This window comes from Sinocyclocheilus rhinocerous, unplaced genomic scaffold (genome assembly GCF_001515625.1).
Source record: "Sinocyclocheilus rhinocerous isolate Xijiao unplaced genomic scaffold, SAMN03320098_v1.1 scaffold843, whole genome shotgun sequence".
Lineage (NCBI taxonomy): Eukaryota > Metazoa > Chordata > Actinopteri > Cypriniformes > Cyprinidae > Sinocyclocheilus > Sinocyclocheilus rhinocerous.
The window spans coordinates 485,169-506,499 of NW_015655383.1; the positions used below are offsets into that span (position 1 = coordinate 485,169).

General features: G+C 36.7%; 1 protein-coding gene across 1 annotated transcript in view; it reads right to left on the minus strand.

Annotated features, from left to right (window-relative positions):
• LOC107718008 (utrophin-like) overlaps positions 1 to 21,331 on the minus strand; it is a 200,930-nt gene that overhangs the window by 160,961 nt on the left and 18,638 nt on the right. Inside the window, exons 14-32 of the mRNA XM_016524923.1 lie at positions 19,257 to 19,372; positions 17,053 to 17,184; positions 16,854 to 16,967; positions 14,749 to 14,904; positions 13,882 to 14,052; positions 12,907 to 13,086; positions 12,657 to 12,791; positions 10,296 to 10,445; positions 10,043 to 10,204; positions 9,760 to 9,891; positions 6,851 to 7,024; positions 6,198 to 6,353; positions 5,382 to 5,552; positions 5,124 to 5,303; positions 4,411 to 4,448; positions 3,660 to 3,702; positions 2,385 to 2,555; positions 2,093 to 2,269; positions 909 to 1,037 (exon numbers count right to left, since the gene is read on the minus strand). Of these exons, the coding sequence (XP_016380409.1) occupies positions 909 to 1,037; positions 2,093 to 2,269; positions 2,385 to 2,555; positions 3,660 to 3,702; positions 4,411 to 4,448; positions 5,124 to 5,303; positions 5,382 to 5,552; positions 6,198 to 6,353; positions 6,851 to 7,024; positions 9,760 to 9,891; positions 10,043 to 10,204; positions 10,296 to 10,445; positions 12,657 to 12,791; positions 12,907 to 13,086; positions 13,882 to 14,052; positions 14,749 to 14,904; positions 16,854 to 16,967; positions 17,053 to 17,184; positions 19,257 to 19,372 (2,687 nt within the window). The remainder of the gene's footprint in view (positions 1 to 908; positions 1,038 to 2,092; positions 2,270 to 2,384; positions 2,556 to 3,659; positions 3,703 to 4,410; positions 4,449 to 5,123; positions 5,304 to 5,381; positions 5,553 to 6,197; positions 6,354 to 6,850; positions 7,025 to 9,759; positions 9,892 to 10,042; positions 10,205 to 10,295; positions 10,446 to 12,656; positions 12,792 to 12,906; positions 13,087 to 13,881; positions 14,053 to 14,748; positions 14,905 to 16,853; positions 16,968 to 17,052; positions 17,185 to 19,256; positions 19,373 to 21,331) is intronic.

Here is a 21,331-nt window from a genome sequence, read left to right on the forward strand (position 1 = left end):
CGAGGTGTATTTGGAGTTTCAGCACGAGAGCGCCCTCTGGCCTTTGGATGGAGATTTACGGCTGATCACAGAACGGTGCTTCACTGAAAGATAGGTACGCATGACAATCGCAGCTTCTGTCGAATCGCGATCTCGATTCCATTTCGATTTATCGTGCAACCCTACACGCAACACAGCAGCCGCTTGATTTATTTAAAAATAACAGTGTTCTGTGAATGTTGATGCTTTAATAACAAATATTTATCAGGAGCGTGTATGCTCGGATTTCATACATTTCATGGAGAAAAAAATAACGTAACTAGTAATGTAACTAATTACTAATTACTTTTGAAACAAAGTAATCAGAACAGTAACGTGATTACTTTTAAAAGGAGTAATCAGTAATTTGATTACATTTTCAGAGTAACTTGCCCAACACTGGTGCAGTAAACTTAATCATGACTGCAGCATAGCTATAACAGCCTTAATCTCAGCTGTAACACTGTTACAATACTGTAAAAAAAAGCTGTAACAGCTGTAAAGTATCCATCCTTTCAAGCATGCAAGGTCAAGATGTTCTGGTGCTATAAGACTTGGAGTGGAAGCAAATGCAAGGTTCTGACATAACGTCTTCCACTTATAGACAACCATCACATTACACACAACCGCAAATGTAAACATTGTGTACCTAAATTGCAACCCATTAGCTTTTCAAACAGTAGCCACCTACTATTTCTGAAAGAAAATTTTGATTTTAGAATTTCAAAAGAGTTTTAGAGATATGTCTGAAAAGTAGCAATACTATTAATAAATAGAAATCTGTTACCAGAAATGTTAATACCGCAATTTAACGGGTTTTACGTGTGAAAGTGGCTTGAAATTCAGAGCCGGCGTTACGTGGCTGACATGTTAAGAGTGCATGAAATGACCTTGTAGCATGTCTGGAGCAGCAGGAGTCTCCTGCGGATGTCTTCTCTTCTGTCCTCGTCAGGAACAGACAGCAGCACCTCCTCTCCTCTCCTCAGCACCTCCTCAACATGAGCTTTCTCCTCATCCAACTAAAACACAAAAACACTCATTCAGGACAAACACATGACGCTTTTTAAATTGCTGTTTATGTAGACACCTGGTGTAACAAGAGCAGGTGCAACAGCTCATAGTTGATGTTTAAAGGAAAAGTTCACCCAAAAATGAACATTTGCTGAAAAGTTACTCAACCTCAAACGAGATTGTTTCTTCATGGGAACAGATATGGAGAAATGTAGCATTGCATCACTTATTCAGCAATGGCTCCTCTGCAGTGAATGGGTGCCGTCAGAATGAGAGTCCAAACAGCTGAAAAAAACATCACAATAATCCACAAGTAATCCCACACCACTCCAGTCCATCAGTTAATGTTTTGTGAAGTGAAAAGCTGCATGTTTGTAACAAACGCATCCATCATTAACTTGAAACCATCGCTTCTGGCCAAAATACGAGTCCATAATCCATAACAATGATTCCTCTAGAGGAAAAAGTCCATCCCATGTTTTCCTCTAACATCAAAATCCACCCACATATTTGTTTATAGCTGTTGTGGCTTGTAAACAGTGTTTGATCTGTGCAGATTTCTCCCCTGATTCAGATGAGATTACTTTTTTGCTGGAGGAAGTGCTATTATAGAGGTCTCGTATTTTAGCCGTAAGCAACTGTTTTAAGTTAAACATCATCCTACTGATGGATTACTTTCTGACAAATACACAGCTTTTGGCTTCACAAGACATTAATTGATGGACTGGAGTGGTGTGGATAACTTGTGGATTATTGTGATGTTTTTATCAGCTGTTTGGACTCTCATTCTGACGGCACCCATTCACTGCAGAGGATCCATTGCTGAACAAGTGATGCAATGCTACATTTCTCCAAATCTGTTCTGATAAAGAAACAAACACTTTTAAATCTCGGTTGGCCTGAGGGTGAGTAAATCTTTAGGAAAATTGTATCTTTTGGTGAACTATTCCTTTAAAAATACAGATATGTAAAAAAAAACAAAAAAAAAACAGCCACCTACAAAATGTTATGCCATCTCACTTATTAAATTCTCATCAGGTGTGTGTTTGAGATGTGAGTGTACCCTCTCATCATCAGGTGTGTGTGTTTTCTCCTGCTGCTCCAGGCCTCTGATAGTAGCTTGTAGGTCTGATTCGAACAGCTGCAGCTGTGAGGAGGAGAGAAGAGGAGCAGACCTCCCGTCTGCCACCTCCTGCTGCGGCCGCACTGCCTCCTGTCTGACCTCCAGACCAGCAGACACCTGAACACAACACACACACACACACACACTCAGCACTGGCTGATGAGCGTCTCTCCAGCGCCGCGGCTGGAAAACAAGCTCCTCTCAGGCCTGTGCTGAGCCGCTGGAGTCGTACCTGAGCAGAGCTGATGTGCTGCGCCACCTTGTGGAAGCTGCGGTTGAGGTCGGCTAGTTTGGGCTCCACCAGCTCTCTGCACACAGGCCCCCTGCTGGTCATCAAGATTACTGCCTGATCACGAGCGCTGTCCACACGCACACTCATTCCCTCCAACTCACACAGCACAGCCTGTCAGAGACACACGCAGAGCAGATTCAATGCATTAATGCATCTTAAAGGGATAGTTCACCCAAAAATGAAAATTCTGTCATTAATTACTCACCCTCATGTCGTTTCAAACCCATAAGACCTTCGTTCATCTTCAGAACACAAATTAAGATATTTTTGATGAAATCTGAGAGCTGTCTGACCCTGCATAGACAGCAATACAACTGAAATTTTCACCTAGAATACTTTGTGCGAAAAAAAACAAAAACAACTCATATTCAAAACATATTCAACAATTTGTCTCCTCCGCATCACCCTGGTGCCATTTTGGAGAGTATCTGCTGGACGTAAACAGTGTATGCTGTTCTTTCAGCTGTGTCACACGGATACGCTGTTTTCGTTCAGATCAAATCACAACAACATATGAAGCAGATCCGGCGTGACGCAGCTGACACAGAACAGCATACACTGTTTACGTCCAGCAGATACTCTCCAAAATGGCGCTAGGGTGATGCGGAGGAGACAAATTGTTGAATAAAGTAGTTTTTTTTTCTTTTGCGCACAAAAATTATTCTCGTAGCTCGTAGTAAAATTACGGTTGAACCCCCGATGTCACATGGATTATTTTACAGATCTCCTTGCTACGACTCTGGACTTGGGAACATTTCAGTTGTATTGCTGTCTATGGGAGGGTCAGACAGCTCCATCAAAAATATCTTATTTTATGTTCCGAAGATGAACGAAGGTCTTACGGGTTTGAAACGACATGAGGGTGAGTAATTAATGACAGAATTTTCATTTTTGGGTGAACTATCCCTTTAATGCAACCATGTTTCACTAGACTAGGAAAAATGTTTGTTTTTATTATCTTCTATCAAAATGTAATTACTTTCTTTGCCTCTGAAACTTTCTCTTTGCTGCCGATATAATCTTGGTCATGGGGCAGAGCAAAAATAATATTATCCAACAATATTGTAGCCTAACATTAATGATCTAAACAAATCCTGATGGATCAAATTACATTATTTTTTGTTCATTATTCACTTTCACTGAAAAGACACAAATAACCAAGTCTGTGAGTCTGTGAGTGTGTGTGTGTGTGTGTGTGTGTGTGTGTGTTTTCACCTTCATCATTCTCTCTTTCTCGGCATGCATACAGATACAGCATCTTTAAGTAACGTAAATGTGAAATATAATAGGTAAAAAGTAGTGCTTACATTTTAATATTACCATTATTTTGCAGTTAAATGGAACTATTACGCATATTTTTCCATTTCTAAAACAATGTATGCATCTAGTATTGCTGCATTTGATACCTCTTGGAAGAATTGGAAAAAAGACAACAACAACACCAATAATAATAATAATAATAATAATAATAATAATAAAAAATAAAAATTATATATATATATATATATATATATATATATATTATATATTGTATATGTGTTTTCAATTCAATTATAGCCACATGTAAAATCAAAGCACTAAACTTTACATATATTATATACTGTATACAAACATTACAATATAATATATAAAACAAAAATGGTCTCCATCCACTATTGGTTTAAGTCCTTTTCTAAGAATAACAAAGATAATATAAATAACAATTATATTATATATTCTATTATGCTCATAGGTGACATTTCAAACCTGTACAACTTTGATGTTAATGAAATTCTGCCAAACAGACTGCTAATGACTGAAACCTCCCATGTGAGTTGAGTTTGCATATAAATGAGTAATTATGAAGGTCTTCCCCCATCATTTACTGATAAATGAGACTCCAGACACAAGCTCTGTTGTTTGTCTGTGTGTGTGAACATACATTAGCATATTTTAGAAACAAATTGTACCCAGAAGTGAGCAAAACCTGACAAAAACCTCCTTTTTAAGACTTCCACAGATGTTCTTTGTAAAAACAACACTTTTTTTTTCATTGTCATTGTTGTTGTTGTTGTTTTTGTTATTTTTTATTATAAAAACATTAGGTTGTGGGTTACTTTATATATTATGGGTATTGTGTCAGTTTGTAACTAAAACTAAAACTATTAAAAACACGTATGCTAACTGAAAAACTTGAAATAAAATATAAACATTAGATGATGAATAGAAATGTCATAGAAATGTTGCCTTGGCAGCTAATTAAACAAGTTTAAGTTAAAGTACCAAAATTACTAAATCACTACTGAAAAAAAACAAAAACAAAAAAAACATAACTAAATCTAAAAAGGAAATACAAATAAACCTAAACAGTACTATTCAAATAATAATAATAATAATAATAATAATAATAAATTCATTTATTATTAATTATTCATTCTAAAAATGCAGAAAGTATTCTGTTAGGTTAGGGTGCGGGTTAGTTTGTAGTATTTATAATTAGCTGAATATAAAAACAAAAGTCTATGAAATGTGCACATTTAGATATCTGTAAGTAAGTGTGTGTGTGTGTGTGTGTGTGTCATGTGCTGCTATCCTTCTAATCAGTCTTGACAAATCACACAGAACCGAATGAAGCAGTTGTTGGGATGATGTGAACCTACATGAGTTAATTGCGTGATGTAAGCTTAACCAGTCACTCACCAGAACAGCACTGAGCCAGTCCTCGATCAGCGTGTGCACACGCTCCCAGTCCTCATTCAGCTCAAACAGCTGATCCTCCAGCTGAGCCTCGCTGCCCTCCACTAAGGCCTGCAGGGCGGCGCTGTTCTCCATCACCACAGACAGATCGCTCTTCTTGCGCTCAGACTCCTTCAACACGCCCTACAGACAAACACTCATGTAACACACACACTCTCTGTGTAAAGACTCCATGAGCGAGCGACTGTCAAACACACTCACGTTAGCCCATGTGATCTCCGTCTCGATATCGGCAGGCATGTCTCCTGTGCTGAGCTTCTCTTTCAGCTGAGTCTCAGTGTGGCTCATCCAGGCCTGCAGGGCGGCGCTGTCCTTCTGCAGCCGCTGAGACAGAGACATGGCCTTCTCCAAATCCTGCTTCCCCTCAGTCACCTAACCACACAAAATAGCTTGCGTAACTCATTTTACTTTTGTAATATGATGTATTTCTGAGTGGATTTTATCCACTGGAAACTGATTGGGTGGTGAAAAGTAGAAAAACAGAGGATGTGGAGGCTGAACGTAACCTTTATTTTTCAAATCTAAAACCTTAAGTTGCAAAATGTAAAAAAAAAAAAAACATGCACACGTTGCTTTTATTGCGGTTTTAAACATGTATGTGTAAATATTCGTCGAATTTAAAATAAAAATCCACGTTCGCATTCGAATTTTAGTTGTGCGTCAGGCTGCCTTATCAGTGGTGCACAAGATGCGATGACGATGTAAGTGTTGCTGCTTTTTAATACTTTTTTTAGCCTATCCAATTGAACCCACGGGATGCGGCGCTGCTGTGTTGTTTATTCAAAATATTGCGGAAAAAGAGAACCTCAATGCGGAGATGATGTTGTTTACGTCAAAACTGAAACCAAGCCGTTCACACAGAACGCATATTTATCACATTTTCTAGAGGGACATCTATCACCGTTGTACTCGCGTCTCACACAAGAGAGCCGCATGTTTGTACGTAAGTTCAACTTTTAAAAAACATGTCTCGAGACTTTATGGCGGTTAACCATGTATGTGTAAATGTGCACAGACCTGAGCTCCCAGCTCATTGTAGAGTAATTTGAGGGCGGTGAGTTGTTCGTCCATTTCTTTAGGATTTTCCGTCTGCTGTTTCTGTACGATCTGTCTTCCTGTTTTAATCACAGTCTCCACCTCCAGTTTCACCTCGCTCAAGATCTTATACAGTTTCTGCATTTATAAAAACAACACGCATACATAAAGCACAAGCAGTGTGAGAGTCCAAGATGAGGTGTGTTTTTCAGTGTTGTTACTGTAAAACAAACTACTAAAAAACGATTTTGGTAGCTGGAATACAGGTGAAAAATTAAATTAAATGAAATTAAATGAAATTAAAAAATAAAATAAAATTAAATTAAATTAAATTAAATTAAATTAAATTAAATTAAATTAAATTAAAATTAAATCTGTTGCCCTGTCAACTATCTGAAATAAATAAGTTAAAGTACTAAAATTACATTGACTAAAACTGAAATAAAAATAAAGCTATATAGAAAGAAAGAAAAAATAAATAAATAAAAAGAGACAAAAAGTACCTACCAAAATTGCTAAAACTTAAACTAAAATTAAAATGAAAACCGAAACTATAAAAATAAAAAGCCAATTCAAAATAGTAATACGTACTATAATAGTAAATACATCATAATAATGCCTGTGTGTTTTCTCACCATGCATCCGGTCAGGTGGGTCTGGATCTCCTCTGGTTGTGTGTCTTTCAGGTCAAGGACGTGAAGTTCGGCTTTAGCGTTTTCCAGAATCCTCTTGCAGTCCAGCATTCGCTGCTCAAAGTTGGCTGGTTTCTGGAACAGCTGGAATTTGGTACTAATCTCACGGAGTTTCCGCTAAAACAGAGATACACAAGATAAACTTGATGGTTATATATATATATATATATATATATATATATATATATATTTTCTGTCAATATGGGGTGCTGTGTGTACATTAATGAGGAAAAAAAATTAACTTAAATGATTTTAGCAAATGGCTGCAATATAACAAAGAGTGAAAAATTTAAGGGGGTCTGAATACTTTCCGTACCCACTGTATATATATATATATAAAACACTACACTACATGATTTTCTATTAAATCCGTCAACGCAACCCAGCAGACTGGTCCTGACCTTCTGAGACTAGCATTGACCTCTCTAGACTGAAAATCAAAGCAAAAATCTGGGAAAAACTATATAAAAATATTCAGTTTTTGTGCATTCAACATTTTTGTAATTTTTTAAGGTTTTTAATTTTAAAAAAAAATCTGGGTTGAAACGGTCTTGTTAATTGAAATACAGCTGAAATAAAATAAAATATAAATATTTAAAAGACCTTTAAGTGACCTTAAGTTTAAGCACTACAATTGCTAACTGCAAATAAATAAAAACTAAAACTGAACTAAACCCTAAAACTAAACCTGAAATAAATTAAACATAAATAGTAATATAAAAAACAAGACAAAAACTTAAAACATCATAACATCATAACCACATAACAAAATTACAAAGAAATTAACTAAAAAAAAGCTCATTCAAAATTAATTATAAAATATTATATAAATAATACTAAAATAACACAGAATGAAATCTCAAAACCAGAGTATCCAGGGGGCTAAGAAAAGCGAGGATTAAAGTCCAAAATCTGACTTGAAATAACCTAACAAATCAATCGGGACAAAAGCGGTTCCATAAACAACCATTTAAGATACTCAATGAACTTTTGTGGCTTACCCTCCTTGTGGAGGGTGTCAATGACAGTCTTCTGGACATCTGTCAGTTCAGCAGTCTTCCCCATGATTGTGTAGCCTACTGACCCAGACTGAGAGACCATTTAAAGGCTCAGGAAACCTTTGCAGGTATTTTGAGGTACTTAGCTGATTAGGGGATGACACCATGACTTTCCAATATTGAACTTTTTCACAATATTCTAATTTTCTGAGACACTGAATTTTGGGTTTTCATTATCTGTAAGCCATAATCATCAAAATTTCAAGAAATAAAGGCTTGAAATATTTAACTCTATGTGTAATGAATCTATATAATATATGGGTTTCACTTTCTGAAATGAGTGACAAAAAATATTGACCTTTTTCATGATATTCTAATTTTTTGAGATGTACCTGTATATCCGTTTTTGCTGGGCGAGGTTTACACGAGTGAACATGAGCGCTAAACAGACGGAGCGCAACAGAATAATAGCGCAATAATTCTGAGTAAAATATACATTCTGTTAAAATATTTGTTGTTGGACATTAAATGTGACACATGTAGGATTTTAAACCTACATATAAGTGTATTTTTATGATAGCGTAACTGTAAATCGAATGTAAGCTAGCTAATACTAGCTCAAATGAGTTAATGTGCGATCCTCTTATCAGTTAAAATGTAGTCTGTTTTCCATTATTCATTTTCATTTTTAATTCAGAGATTTTAACTTTTTAGTGTTTTTAATGCTTTAAAGAGCAATTTTAGATTGTAATGTTTTAATGTTCTACTAATAACCGTAAAGGTACAGCTGTCATAAAACCCGAGAGAAAGGCTGCATGGCTAGAAACTGCTGATCAACTTAATGTGCAAGTAGCAACTATGTTAAAATATGTTCATATATCTTAGAAAAATGCCATTAAATCTTGGGCACGATACATTAAATACAGTCGGTTGTAGCATATATTTTTATTTATTTTATTTATTTAAGTTGCATTTTCTGTATACTTTTATTTTTGGACTGATAACAAAGCCAAATAATTGTATGTGTGAGAGTCATTGGTAATATCATTGCGGTCCCTTTAAAGGGGTGGTTCACTGGTTTTTTTCTAGGCTTAATTGTTTTTATGGGGTGCAGTCTAACATGTGTTAATGCTTAGTTTAAAAAAAAAAAAGAAATCACCAATGAAATCTGACAACAACAGTATCATAAATGTAGTTTCTTTTGCTCAAATAGCGTTATGAAAAGCTAATTTTTCAGGCTAGATCAGCCAGCGCGCATGCGCAGTCCTAAGAGCACGTCTCAGAACGCTGACTGTTTCTATAGCAACCGGGACTTCTAACGTCAGCTGCAGTGACACACTGACTTTACCGATTAGCGATTGGCTCTTTCATTCGCCATATTGAGCATTGCATTTTTCCCCATTCAAAACTATACGAGTGACACGTCTTGGATATTCTATAGTCTTTGCTATTGGTGAGTGTTAGAGGATCTCAGTTTAGCCTGACAGGTAGCCTGCTCCGGACCAGGGCTGCGTTTCCAATAAGCATCATAAGCTTACGTTGTAAGTAGCTCCATTGGGTTCAATGTGTCTACAATGTACTTAAGCTTACGATGCTTTTGGGAAACGCAGCCCAGGTTAGTTTCCCAGCATAAGTTGCCTCATTTAGTTTCCCAGCATAAGTTGCAAATCATTTGACAACGAGTCAGACTAACTGAAATAAGCTTGGCTTATTTGGTAAACTTGTTTTATGAAACAGCCCCAGGATTTGGTAATTAACTAAACCATGGTGAAGTATGAACAGTGTGAAAAAATAAAAACAGTCTAGTGATTTGCATTACCGCTCCTGTCCTGCGGGGGCAGTATTGTGTCTGACCTGTAACTGGTCCAGTAGGGTCCCTCCTCGCACTGGTTTGCCCTCTGGGACAGTCGGAGGCACGTTACCTACATTCCTCCTCCTCAGATCCTCCAGTGTGGCCTCATGGGCCGCGATCTCGGCCTGAATGACCTGCAGAGAGCATTTTTAATGTTAAAGGCACAAGAGTAAAAGAGCATTATAGTATTATACAAGTAATATAATGATATATCTGTCATTGGTTATTGGATATCTCTGAATATCTACTTGTCAGAAGAGTGTGGTTTGAACGAGGAGCTCGTACCTGAGCTTCCTGAGGCAGCTGGAAGGCGTCGATGCGGTCGGTGAGGTACGAGGTGAGTGTTTGGTCCAGCTGTGTCAGGGACGTCTGTAGTGTGTGTAACGCCGTCTCGTTCTCTCTCAGAGTCCCCAACTTCTGCTCCAGAGACATCTGACGTGCAGCAGCCTACAACACACACATGAATGTAACACTGCACATATGATGTGAATCTGAATCAGTTCTGGTAAATCATTTGTTCCGTTCAAAACGAACACACCAGCTGAGTCAGTTCTTCGTAGCGCGAGTTGAAGCTCTCCAGTTTCTCGCTGATGAGTTCATCCAGAATGCCTCCGTCTATGAGAGTCTGAGCCAGCTCTCGGATCTGAGTCCTGTTATCACCCGGATGACGCAGATCCGACTCCAGAGACTGAAAGAGAGAACTCCCATTTATGCCATGGACATACTTTTAACATCCGACTCTGTGTCCAAAACGTGATCCGATCACTCAATCAGACAATGAAAAAACATATGTGCTCACATTGTATTTGTAACACTTTAGGTCTGGTCATTTTGTGGGCAAAACAATCTATTGTCAATAATGTAGCAATGTATCACTTTCTGTTGATCAGCGCAGCAAATCTGTGTGAGCAGCTTGAACTTGTTGCCAAATAGGGTTGGGTATCATTTGAATTTTATCAACTCCAATTCCGACTCCGATTCTTAACGATTCCAATGTGGTTAAAAGAATGAAGTCAGACATTTAGATATAAAACATATATGTGTCCCTGGAGCACAAAACCAGTCATAAGTAGCACAAGTATATTTGTAGCAATAGCCAACAATACATTGTATGGGTCAAAATTATCTATTTTTCTTGTATGCCAAAAATCATTAGGATATTAAGTAAACATCATGTTCCATGAAGATATTTTGTAAATTTCCTACCGTAAATATATCAAAATTAAATTTGTGATTAGTAATATGCATTGCTAAGGACTTCATTTGGTCAACTTTAAAGGCAATTTTCTCAATATTTTTATTTTTGTATTTTTTTTTGCACACTCAGGTTCCAGATTTTCAAATAGTTGTATCTCGGGCCAAATATTGTCCTATCCTAACAAACCATACATCAATGGAAAGCTTATTTATCAGCTTTCAGATGATGCATAAATCTCAATTTCAAAAAATGTAACCTTATGACTGGTTTTGTGGTCACAATTATTCTGTGTCTCTTCTTGCAAAACATATAGTTGCTGAATACCAAGAACAAAATTCAGCAGGCTACACAAAAACTGGATTCAATTAAGAGCTGTTTGTGTGCAAAATAGAGCTGCACAATTCTGGATAAATCTAGTTTTTTTTATTTACTTTTTTTTTTTTTATGGAGCTAGTGGGTCTCTCAAGATTCTGAAGAAAAAACAGACAACTTAACAAAATCACATGTAATGTTGAATTAATGATTCAACGACTCACTCAAGATTTACTTGTTTTATCACTGGATGAATCAGAGTTTTTGAATGAATCTCTTGAATGAATGATTCAAAGACAAATACATTTTAACAGCCCCTTTTCGCCACCTACTGGTGTAACAACGTAATCAATAAATCTTTATTTGAAGTGTCAAATTACTTTCAACAGGTGATTTACTCAAATTTGATCGCTACCGTACACATCAGTGTTTATTTCCAAACTACAATCTTCTATCCCCGTACTTCTGTGATTATTTTAATGTTTATAACACAGAAATAATGATACTGTGCTGTTGAAAATAACTGTTTGTGAAGCAGTTTTATGATCTCACCGTTATGATCGCACACGCCAAAGGTTTACCAGTTGAAACGTTGTCATTTAGGAATAAGATCACATTGGTGTTTGTGATCTTTAAAGATCTGTTAAATTAAAGTGCTTTGACATGTTGGTGGTGACACCTCTCTTGCAACATGTTTAGCTTATCACAGATATTATACTTTTAACAGCCCCTTTTCGCCACCTACTGGTGTAACAACGTAATCAATAAATCTTTATTTGAAGTGTCAAATTACTTTCAACAGGTGATTTACTCAAATTTGATCGCTACCGTACACATCAGTGTTTATTTCCAAACTACAATCTTCTATCCCCGTACTTCTGTGATTATTTTAATGTTTATAACACAGAAATAATGATACTGTGCTGTTGAAAATAACTGTTTGTGAAGCAGTTTTATGATCTCACCGTTATGATCGCACACGCCAAAGGTTTACCAGTTGAAACGTTGTCATTTAGGAATAAGATCACATTGGTGTTTGTGATCTTTAAAGATCTGTTAAATTAAAGTGCTTTGACATGTTGGTGGTGACACCTCTCTTGCAACATGTTTAGCTTATCACAGATATTATACTTAGCTGTTACGGCTTCTGATCGAAGCCAAATATTGCAGAGTTTAGATTAGCGAGGAAGGTCGGAATTTAAATTTTAATTTTACAACAAGTATCCGATTCTGGAATTGGAATTGATTTTCGATTCCCAACCCTATTGCAAAATCTTTCACCCTCACTTGAAATTCTCAATGACGTGGATTGATATTGAAATGACTGGATTTCGGCTGCAAAAATCTGTCGAACATGCTAAACCACACCTTTAACATGAAAGCCGTTACCTCCAGAGCCTCGCTGATAGACTCTGTGTTTTCTGGGAGGTTTTCAGTGGCTTGAACTTTCTCCTCCAGTGTGTTCAACCAGCCAGACTCCGCATCCAGATACTGTAGCAGCTCGATCCAACAGGACCACACCTCCTGAACATCAGTACAAACACATCAGACCTCAGCTAATCATCCAAAGAGGAGCCAAACCACATCTGGAGCAGGGCTGTCCAATAGCAAGGCTTCCTCTGTGTGTGTGTGTGTGTACCTCAAGCGTGTGGCACTTGCTCTTGAAGCGATCACAGAGTTTCTGGTAGTTCTGCAGCACTTCAGTGAGCTCAGGGCTCAGGTCAGGACCACCAGGGGGCGTCTTTCCAATCAGCACATTAACGCTGTCCTTCAAAATCTTTACACGCACTTCCTTCTGTAACACATCCTCTTTAGCCCTCTGAAACACACAGAAAGAGAGAGAACATGTACACAAAAGTCTTTAAGTAAGTGAGTATGTAAATAAATAGGAAGGAATAAAATTATCATGAAAACCCTTTGGCACAATTATGCCTTTGACACAAGAAACTTGACTAACATTGTCAGAGCTTTAGAAAAAATAATAAAAAATAAAATAATACAGATTAAAAATAAATAAATAACACATTCACAACAAAACAATAACACATTCAAAAAAAACATCTTACATGATACCAAAACTAGTTGGCATTTACAACCTGCTCGAAATTAGTTTTAATCATAAAAAGGTACAACTTTACATTATTTTTTACTAATAAATGTTTAACAAACAATATATAATGCTTAACAGATCACTTGTTCATGTATAATCAAAAGAAAAACGTGTTATCAAAACGATTTAAATAATTTTTAATAGAAAATATTAATATATGTTGCCTTTGCAAATAACTAAAATTTAGTTGAAGTACTAAAATGACTAAAACTGAGAAAATAAAATGCAATCTAAATAGAGATATAAAACAAACAAAAGGCAAAAGCACATAAACAACATTCCTAAAACTAATTAATTCCTAAAATTTAAATAAAAACAAAATATAAAAACACTAATTCAATTAATAAATGCTATAACAGTATATAAATAATACTAAAATAGCATTGGAAAATACAAGTATAACTGTACATTAATACGCAACAATATATAATGCATAAAATAATTAATCAATATTAATAATGAAAGTTATTATAGATCTGTTATTTTCAACCTACTCATACGCACCTTCATATCCTGCAGCGCCTCCTCCAGCTCCTCTGGGCTCTTGTACTCAAAGTCTCTCATGAGAAACTCCTCGTCCACTTGAATCATCCACTCGCGCATCTCCGCCACGTCTTTCTTCAGATTCATCACTTTCTCCTGACCTTCACTCACACGCTCCTCACGCCTCAACAACTGCAAACAAAATCCACGTAACGTGACTTATCCCAGAAGAACATGTTCCTGAATCAAGCCGGGTTGGGAAGTGGCTTACTGAAACTTAAACCACCTTGTACAAGCTCTTCCCTTGCTGTGTAGCTAATAGATGTTAAAGGGATAGCTCACCCAAAAATGAAAATGTGATGTTTATCTGCTTACCCCCAGGGCATCCAAGATGTAGGTGTGTTTGTTCAGTAGAACACAAATGCCACCTATCTCTCAAATGGACCATTGACGCTCCTAATTGAGATTGTAGATAGAGTGTCAATGGTCCATTTGAGAGATAGGTGGCGGTAATGCACTTAGAAGTCTGCGATCCGCCGTAAAGCAAGAAGAAGAAGACGACGCGTCACACGCCGGCTGAAGAAGACGCGAACGCGCTCAAGACAGTTCAGACATTGCAGTAATTCAGAGTAGTGCTGGGCGGTATAACGGTTCATACCGAATACCGTGTATGTCGCTTAAACAACGTTCGGAACGCGACACTGTTTGAAAGGGGTCCCTTTTCACTGTTGCACTGTGGTGAGGGAACAGCTGTATGTGTTACTAAGCGTGAAAGTTCTGAAACTGAAGCTGCAGAACTAATACAACGTGATGACACAGAAGAACCAAATTTTCATTTTTGGGTGAACTATCCCTTTAAGGCCATTGCTCTGTGTTTCTCTTTCTCACCTCTTTACTGAGCGTGTCCCAGCGTCTCTGACTGTCGTCCAGCTCCGTCTGCCCCCAGCTGATCAGACCCGGTCCTGAGCTCTGCTGCACGGCTGCCACGTTCTCCTTTATCTGCTTCAGAGACGAGGCCACGCTCTCCATCTCACTCAGCAGCTCCTGCACAGACACATCTCAAACATCACTAACAACTCCAGAGAAACTCTAACGTTTCGGTTTTGCTGAGGAAATTGCTCAACCATCAACTTCAGCTGATTTCTCAACTAGTTTAAACTATGATTAGCAAACCAGTTCAACAAGTCCACCACCAGCTCAGCCACGGTGGTCAACCAGGACAACCCTGGACCTGCTGATAAACCAACTAAACCAGCAGCAAACAGCTAGAAACTATGTAAAACTAGCAGCATTAAAGACCCAATATACTTCAAGCGAAATCAAAGAACAAACTAGTATGAACAAAGTCGAACAAAGCTCATTTGGAGTTTGTTTTTAGTCCATCAGACGTCCACAAGTAAAAACAAACACTGGAGAGCTGATTTATAGCAGGTATTGAAGAGTAATTTTAACTGAAAGCTGCACTGACACTGCTTATTTAAGTTTAATACTGAAAAGTTGCTTGCTTTAAAGCAATCTATTGGAGTTTTGAATCGCATGCTCATGCACGCAAATCCACATTGCTATGATTAGATGCTTTCTTAAAAGGATAGTTCACCTAAAAATGAACATTTGCTGTTAATGTTAATTTACTCATCCTCAGGCCATCCCAGATGTAGATGACCTTTTTCTTCAGTAGAACAATAAAGAAGATTTTTAGTTGAAACTGTGGTCCTTGATACAATGCAAATCAATGGCTACCTTCACATTGAGAGTAAAAAAAAAGCATATCAGGGAACACAAAATTAGTATTCATGGCTCCTGCCGATATATTGAGGTCTTATGAAGTGAAACGATCAGTCTGTGCAAGAAACTGAACATTATTTACAACATTATTACCTGTAATCCAGAGCCTCAGACAAACGGTCCGAAATGATGTTCAGTTTGTGAGTGAATCATTTTTTTGAACCAATTCTTTTTAGTGAACTAGTTTAACCAGTTCACCAAATCGGACTGAAGCGTCTGAAACCGTTTGTGGCTCGAGCAGCACAGATCTACAAGTTACTCAATCAAAACTCACTTTCAGATGCCTGACAGTCACTCTGACTCGAAATGAGCCCAAATAGCAGGGTATCTGATCCTGTGATGAATGAACTGATTCAGTGCTCCAGTTCCTCCAACAGATGAGCCTGCGATATGAACACGCATGAAGCGAGGCCAAATCAACTTTTTTTATGGTTTCTCATTGTTTATGTGAAAAGGTGAGCTGATGGAGACTAGTTTGTTCACATTATGTGCTTTAGACATGTAAAACATCCACGTTTCACATCATTGTTGGATGCTTTAATGATATAATTGCATATACGTATACATTGCATGAACTAGTGAATTGAACCAGATGATTAAAACAGTCCAAAAGAACCCTTTCACAGAAAAGAATCAGATTTCCCTGTTTGCCTGAGGCTCTGGATTACAGGTAACATTATAAATAATGTTCAGTTTCTTGCACAGACTGATCGTTTCGCTTCATAAGACCTCAATATATCGTCAAGAGCCACGGGTATTCATTGTGTGTTGCCTGTATATGCTTTTTTTTGACTCTCAAAGTGCCGGTAGCCATTGACTTTCATTTTATAAATCACCAAGAACCACGGTTTCAGCTAAAAGTCATCTGTTCTACTCAAGAAAACAAGTCAACTACATCTCGGATGGCCTGAGGGTGAGTAAACTAACATCAAATGTACATTTTAGGCTGAACTATCCATTCGACTGCTATTTTCTCACCACTGTCATGTTTGTTGTGCGCTTATTTTGTTATTGAGAGGAAAGTGTGCAACATATATTCACATATAACAGTATACTGAAGCAATAGCATGTCAAACTTCTTTTTTAGCCTTAAATGAAGAATGAAAAAGATCTTTGCTGTGAGTATATTGAGGCTTTTATTTAACTAGCTGGATTATTCACCATTACTCTTTCACATGAATGACTTATTGAATGCGTTGACCTCTGACCTTGCACTGGTCGAGTTCTTCCTGTAGTTTGTCGCCGTGACTGAAGCCGCTGGCGTCTCGAGACAGCAGCTCCTCAACCGCATCCAGCCAGCGCTTCACCTCCTCACTCTTCACCTGATCCACATCAACACCACCATCAAAACACACCACATCCATGCAAAGACAAGCATCTCAATCAGGCTGATGGCACAGCTCTCACCTTTGTGTCCTTCATGCTACCCAGAATGCACTGCAGCATGCTGAGCTGATCCTGGGCGGCGGTGGAGAGCTCAGTCCAGGCCTGCTGCTCTGCTGCCTCCTCCAGCTGCTGCTCTATCTCAGCACAAAGAGCCTAGAAAACAGGCCAAACTACATTACCCAGAAGAGTCCTGCAGATTCACCTCTCCTCACTCTCAACCAGAGTTCACCAGGTCATACTTTAAATCATTAATACTCATAACTCTTAGAAAACAGCATTATAAAAACAAAACCAAGAATGAATCCCCTGCCAAACCATTACAGTTATGCTGTAAAGTTATGATCTTAGGTAATAAATTATCTGATTTCAAGTAACAACAGTTTGATAAACTAGAGAAACTATGGAGAAATGTATCATTAATATAGTAAATAGAATCATGTAATACTAGAAAATGTATTATTTGCATAATACTTGACCACATTTGGGACACAAAACTGGGTTGTTGTTTTTTTTTTTTTAAATGTATCTGTTGAAATTTTTTTTGCATTTTTTTTTTTTAAACTACTTAAAAATTAGAAATGTTGCCCTGGGAACTAACTGAAATAAATTTAAGTGGAAGTACTAAAATTACTAAAAATGAAATGTATAAAAGCTAAATAGAAATATAAAAAAAACTAAATGACAAAAGCACATCAAAATGACTAAATAACTATGGAAATGAGAACTGAAAAATAAAACAAAAAGCTAAAAAAATGATATTTTAATATTACAATTATTAAATAATACTAAATACTAATAAAAATTTGCATTACTAATAAATGCTAATAATAAATGACTAAATACTAATAATAAATTAATAAATACTATAATATTGTATAATACTAAGATAACACCGCACAAAAACACCTTTATCGCTGACTAAAAATGTTTTTGGAATTTATGCAGTAATAAAATAATAAAAATTGCAAAAATAATTTTAATAATAAAATAATAAAATAAAATATGACACATCACAGTTCACCATGACTGCGTGCGAAGGTTAGCAAGTGTCTTTAAAATACCAGATAATGAGATTAAAAAAAAAAAAAAAAAGGGGTTAAGTGTATTTTTACTTTTTTTATGACATGGCAAATACGGTTAAATTGAGACTTGGATATGCTGGTTTTGGTTATGCTTGAAAACTTATGTTTGATATGTAAACATATGTATTCAAAGTGTGTTTTTACTTTAATGCTTACTGTGCACATTCTTGAACTACTGCTGAAAATGTTCATTTCTACAAAAATAGCATGCACACATTTTTCCATGGAAAACCCATCTTGGAAATCCTTACTTGTTGTTCACTCACATGCATGTGATCATCTTTCGAGCACTGTAATAAGATCATCAGAGTGCAGTTCTTCATTCACATCCACAGATGGAGACACAGCTCAACCCACAATCACCTAAAAACCCTCCAAAGACCACTTCCACTCCCACAGAAACAAGTCACGGCTAAAATCGGAGTTTCTGCTTCTCACAGTCCATAATCAGCTCTTGTGTATGACAGACACTACATAGCTGGATGTAGAGTCATATTCTGTCTGTTTGTGTGGGTTGGTGAGAGCTGTGCAGACGGCCATCAGAAGCTCTTCTGTGCCACGTGGGCATCGCCCGGCTCAGGCCAGAGACCAACACAGCAGAATATAAATATTTATAGAAATTTAAACAAATGCCAGCCAGCGTTTGCTCACTTAGTCGTTGGTGTTCTTCCCATCATTCATGGAGTTAAAGAAAGAAACGCATCCAAAAACCAAACGCTAACGTCAGCTAAGAGACTGAACACACGGATCAAGCAGAGATTCAAACAGAGAATCAACATATGGCACAATGCTTGACCAACACAATAGACAATGGACCTTCACCTCCTGTGAAATCTCACTAATGTCACCACACCTTTAGAATATTGTATTTTTGTAATTAACATTAAAGTTATTGTCCTTGATATGAACAGGCTTTAACCCTCATTGATTTACTGTAAAAGGCAAGAGTGACTTCAAAGATATACAGTATAAATCGTCTACTAAAGAAATTATCTGCGGCCAATCACACGTATTCAACGACTTTCATTTCAGGTAAATAGTCTCAATTCACTCGCCACTGGCAGGTGACACTAAAACGGACTTGAAGACCCTGCATACAAGCATCCCTGTCACACACACACACACACACACACACACACACACCTGAGCTTTAACGACTCCCTGTTCAGCTGTGGTGATGTCTCTGATATCAGCGCTGGCCGTGTTCAGTCTGGACTCCATCTGCTGCAGCGCTCTGGACCCCACCAGCCTGGACAAAACTACAGACACACAACAACAATTACACACAAATCCAATTCATATTGATTTACAAAAAATTCTTAAGAGAAAGTATAAGTTTTGATGCTGTAACTGGTCACTATTCAGTCTTTTCACCACATTTTAGCAGTTTTGCATTTTTTTTTTAATTCTGTGTCAAATAATATATGTCTATAAAACTGCATTTTAAGATATATGCTATGATATATAAGCCAAATGGCATATGTATCATATACTATATACACTATATGATATGATATGAATATGTCATACAGTATATCCCAAATTACACATATATGTTATACTATATGACACAATACAATATATGATATGATATGAATGAGTATATTATATATATGATAAATGGCATAATATGGTATGATACAGGCCCATGATTGGAATATATGATATACAACCTATGGCATGATATGCTATAGGGCTATGATATGATATAAGAAAAATAACCTCTGAATGGCGTGTGTGTATATATATATATATATATATATATATATATATATATATAGTATTGCTGCTTCATGTTTGTAACTGCACATTGTGAATTCCACAGCCTTATTTTCTTATTTATTTCTGAAACAGAGGAGGCATTTTTCAATAAAACTACTGAAAATATTAAGTGTGACATTTTTGTATAAGTATAATCTTGCATAAGATTCACATTTTATTGCTAGTGTCATCTGATAGGAGTACCGCATGTCACAATGCTTGACATAACTACCCAAAACAACAACAACAGCCCCTTGACACATGTGGTATTTACAGTACATCTGGATGCTTGCTTCCTCTTCTGTAGTGCATCACTAAAATAATCTCTGTTGGATTTTGACATTTGTGATTAATAATGTATGTGAACCGGCTCCTTCCAAGATGTTTATTTGTTGAATATCAGAGAGGAGACCAAAAATAACTGCCTGCGGCTCATTTGTGTTTATCATTGTGTGTGGGTGTGCGTTTGCTTAGCTTGAATCCCAGATGTTAGAGGTCAACAGGTCAAATCATGGAACATTAGCTTTCCGATTGTCCCACGAACATACAACTGTTTATATTTAATGCAGCCATACCTTGGGGACAAAACTGCTGAAAAATTGCCCAAAATGAATGAGACAAAAACTCCTTTTGAGGACATCCCTGAGGGCAAAAATAATTAATAAATAAAGTAATAATAATGCATGTTTTCTTTAAGGGATAAGGGTTTGTGCTAGTCATTATAACTAGGCAAGGCAGGGCAAGTTTATTTATATAGCACATTTCATACACAATGGTAATTCAAAGTGCTTTACATAAAAGGAATTAAAATAATCATAAAAAAACTTTTAAAATAAACTAAAATTGATTTAAAATGAATTAAAACAGTTAAGAATAGAAAAAAGATTATACATAAAATACAGTGCAATCATTTCTGACGTAGCACAGTGCTCATTCAATAAATGCACAGCTAAACATACAAGTTTTGAGTCTGGATTTAAATGTGACTAATGTTTTAGCACATCTGATCTCTTCTGGAAGCTGATTCCAACTGCGATGAAAAACAAGCTTATGTGGATTATACACATTTAAACAATAAGGTATCTAGTATTATTTATGGAGCAGATAAATACATATAATCATTTATTAATCAATTATCATTTTGACTTGACACTTTTCTTTATTTAAAAGCTGAAATGTGAAGTTTACCATTTATGAAACTTTTTCAAATCTTTATTTGAACATTTACGTTAGATATTTGAACATGCTATTAGATAAACTGTTGTCAGTCATGTTGTCATTTAAAATCCAGACATCATTGGCAATGTTATTGTTTTTAGTATGCTGATTTAGTTACTGCTTTGACATGAAACTAAGGTCTGTCTTCAGAATCACACCAAGATTCTTGACTTGATTTTTAGGTTTTTGACCCCTAGAGTCAAGGTATGCATTCACCTTGAGAACTTCATCTTTGTTTC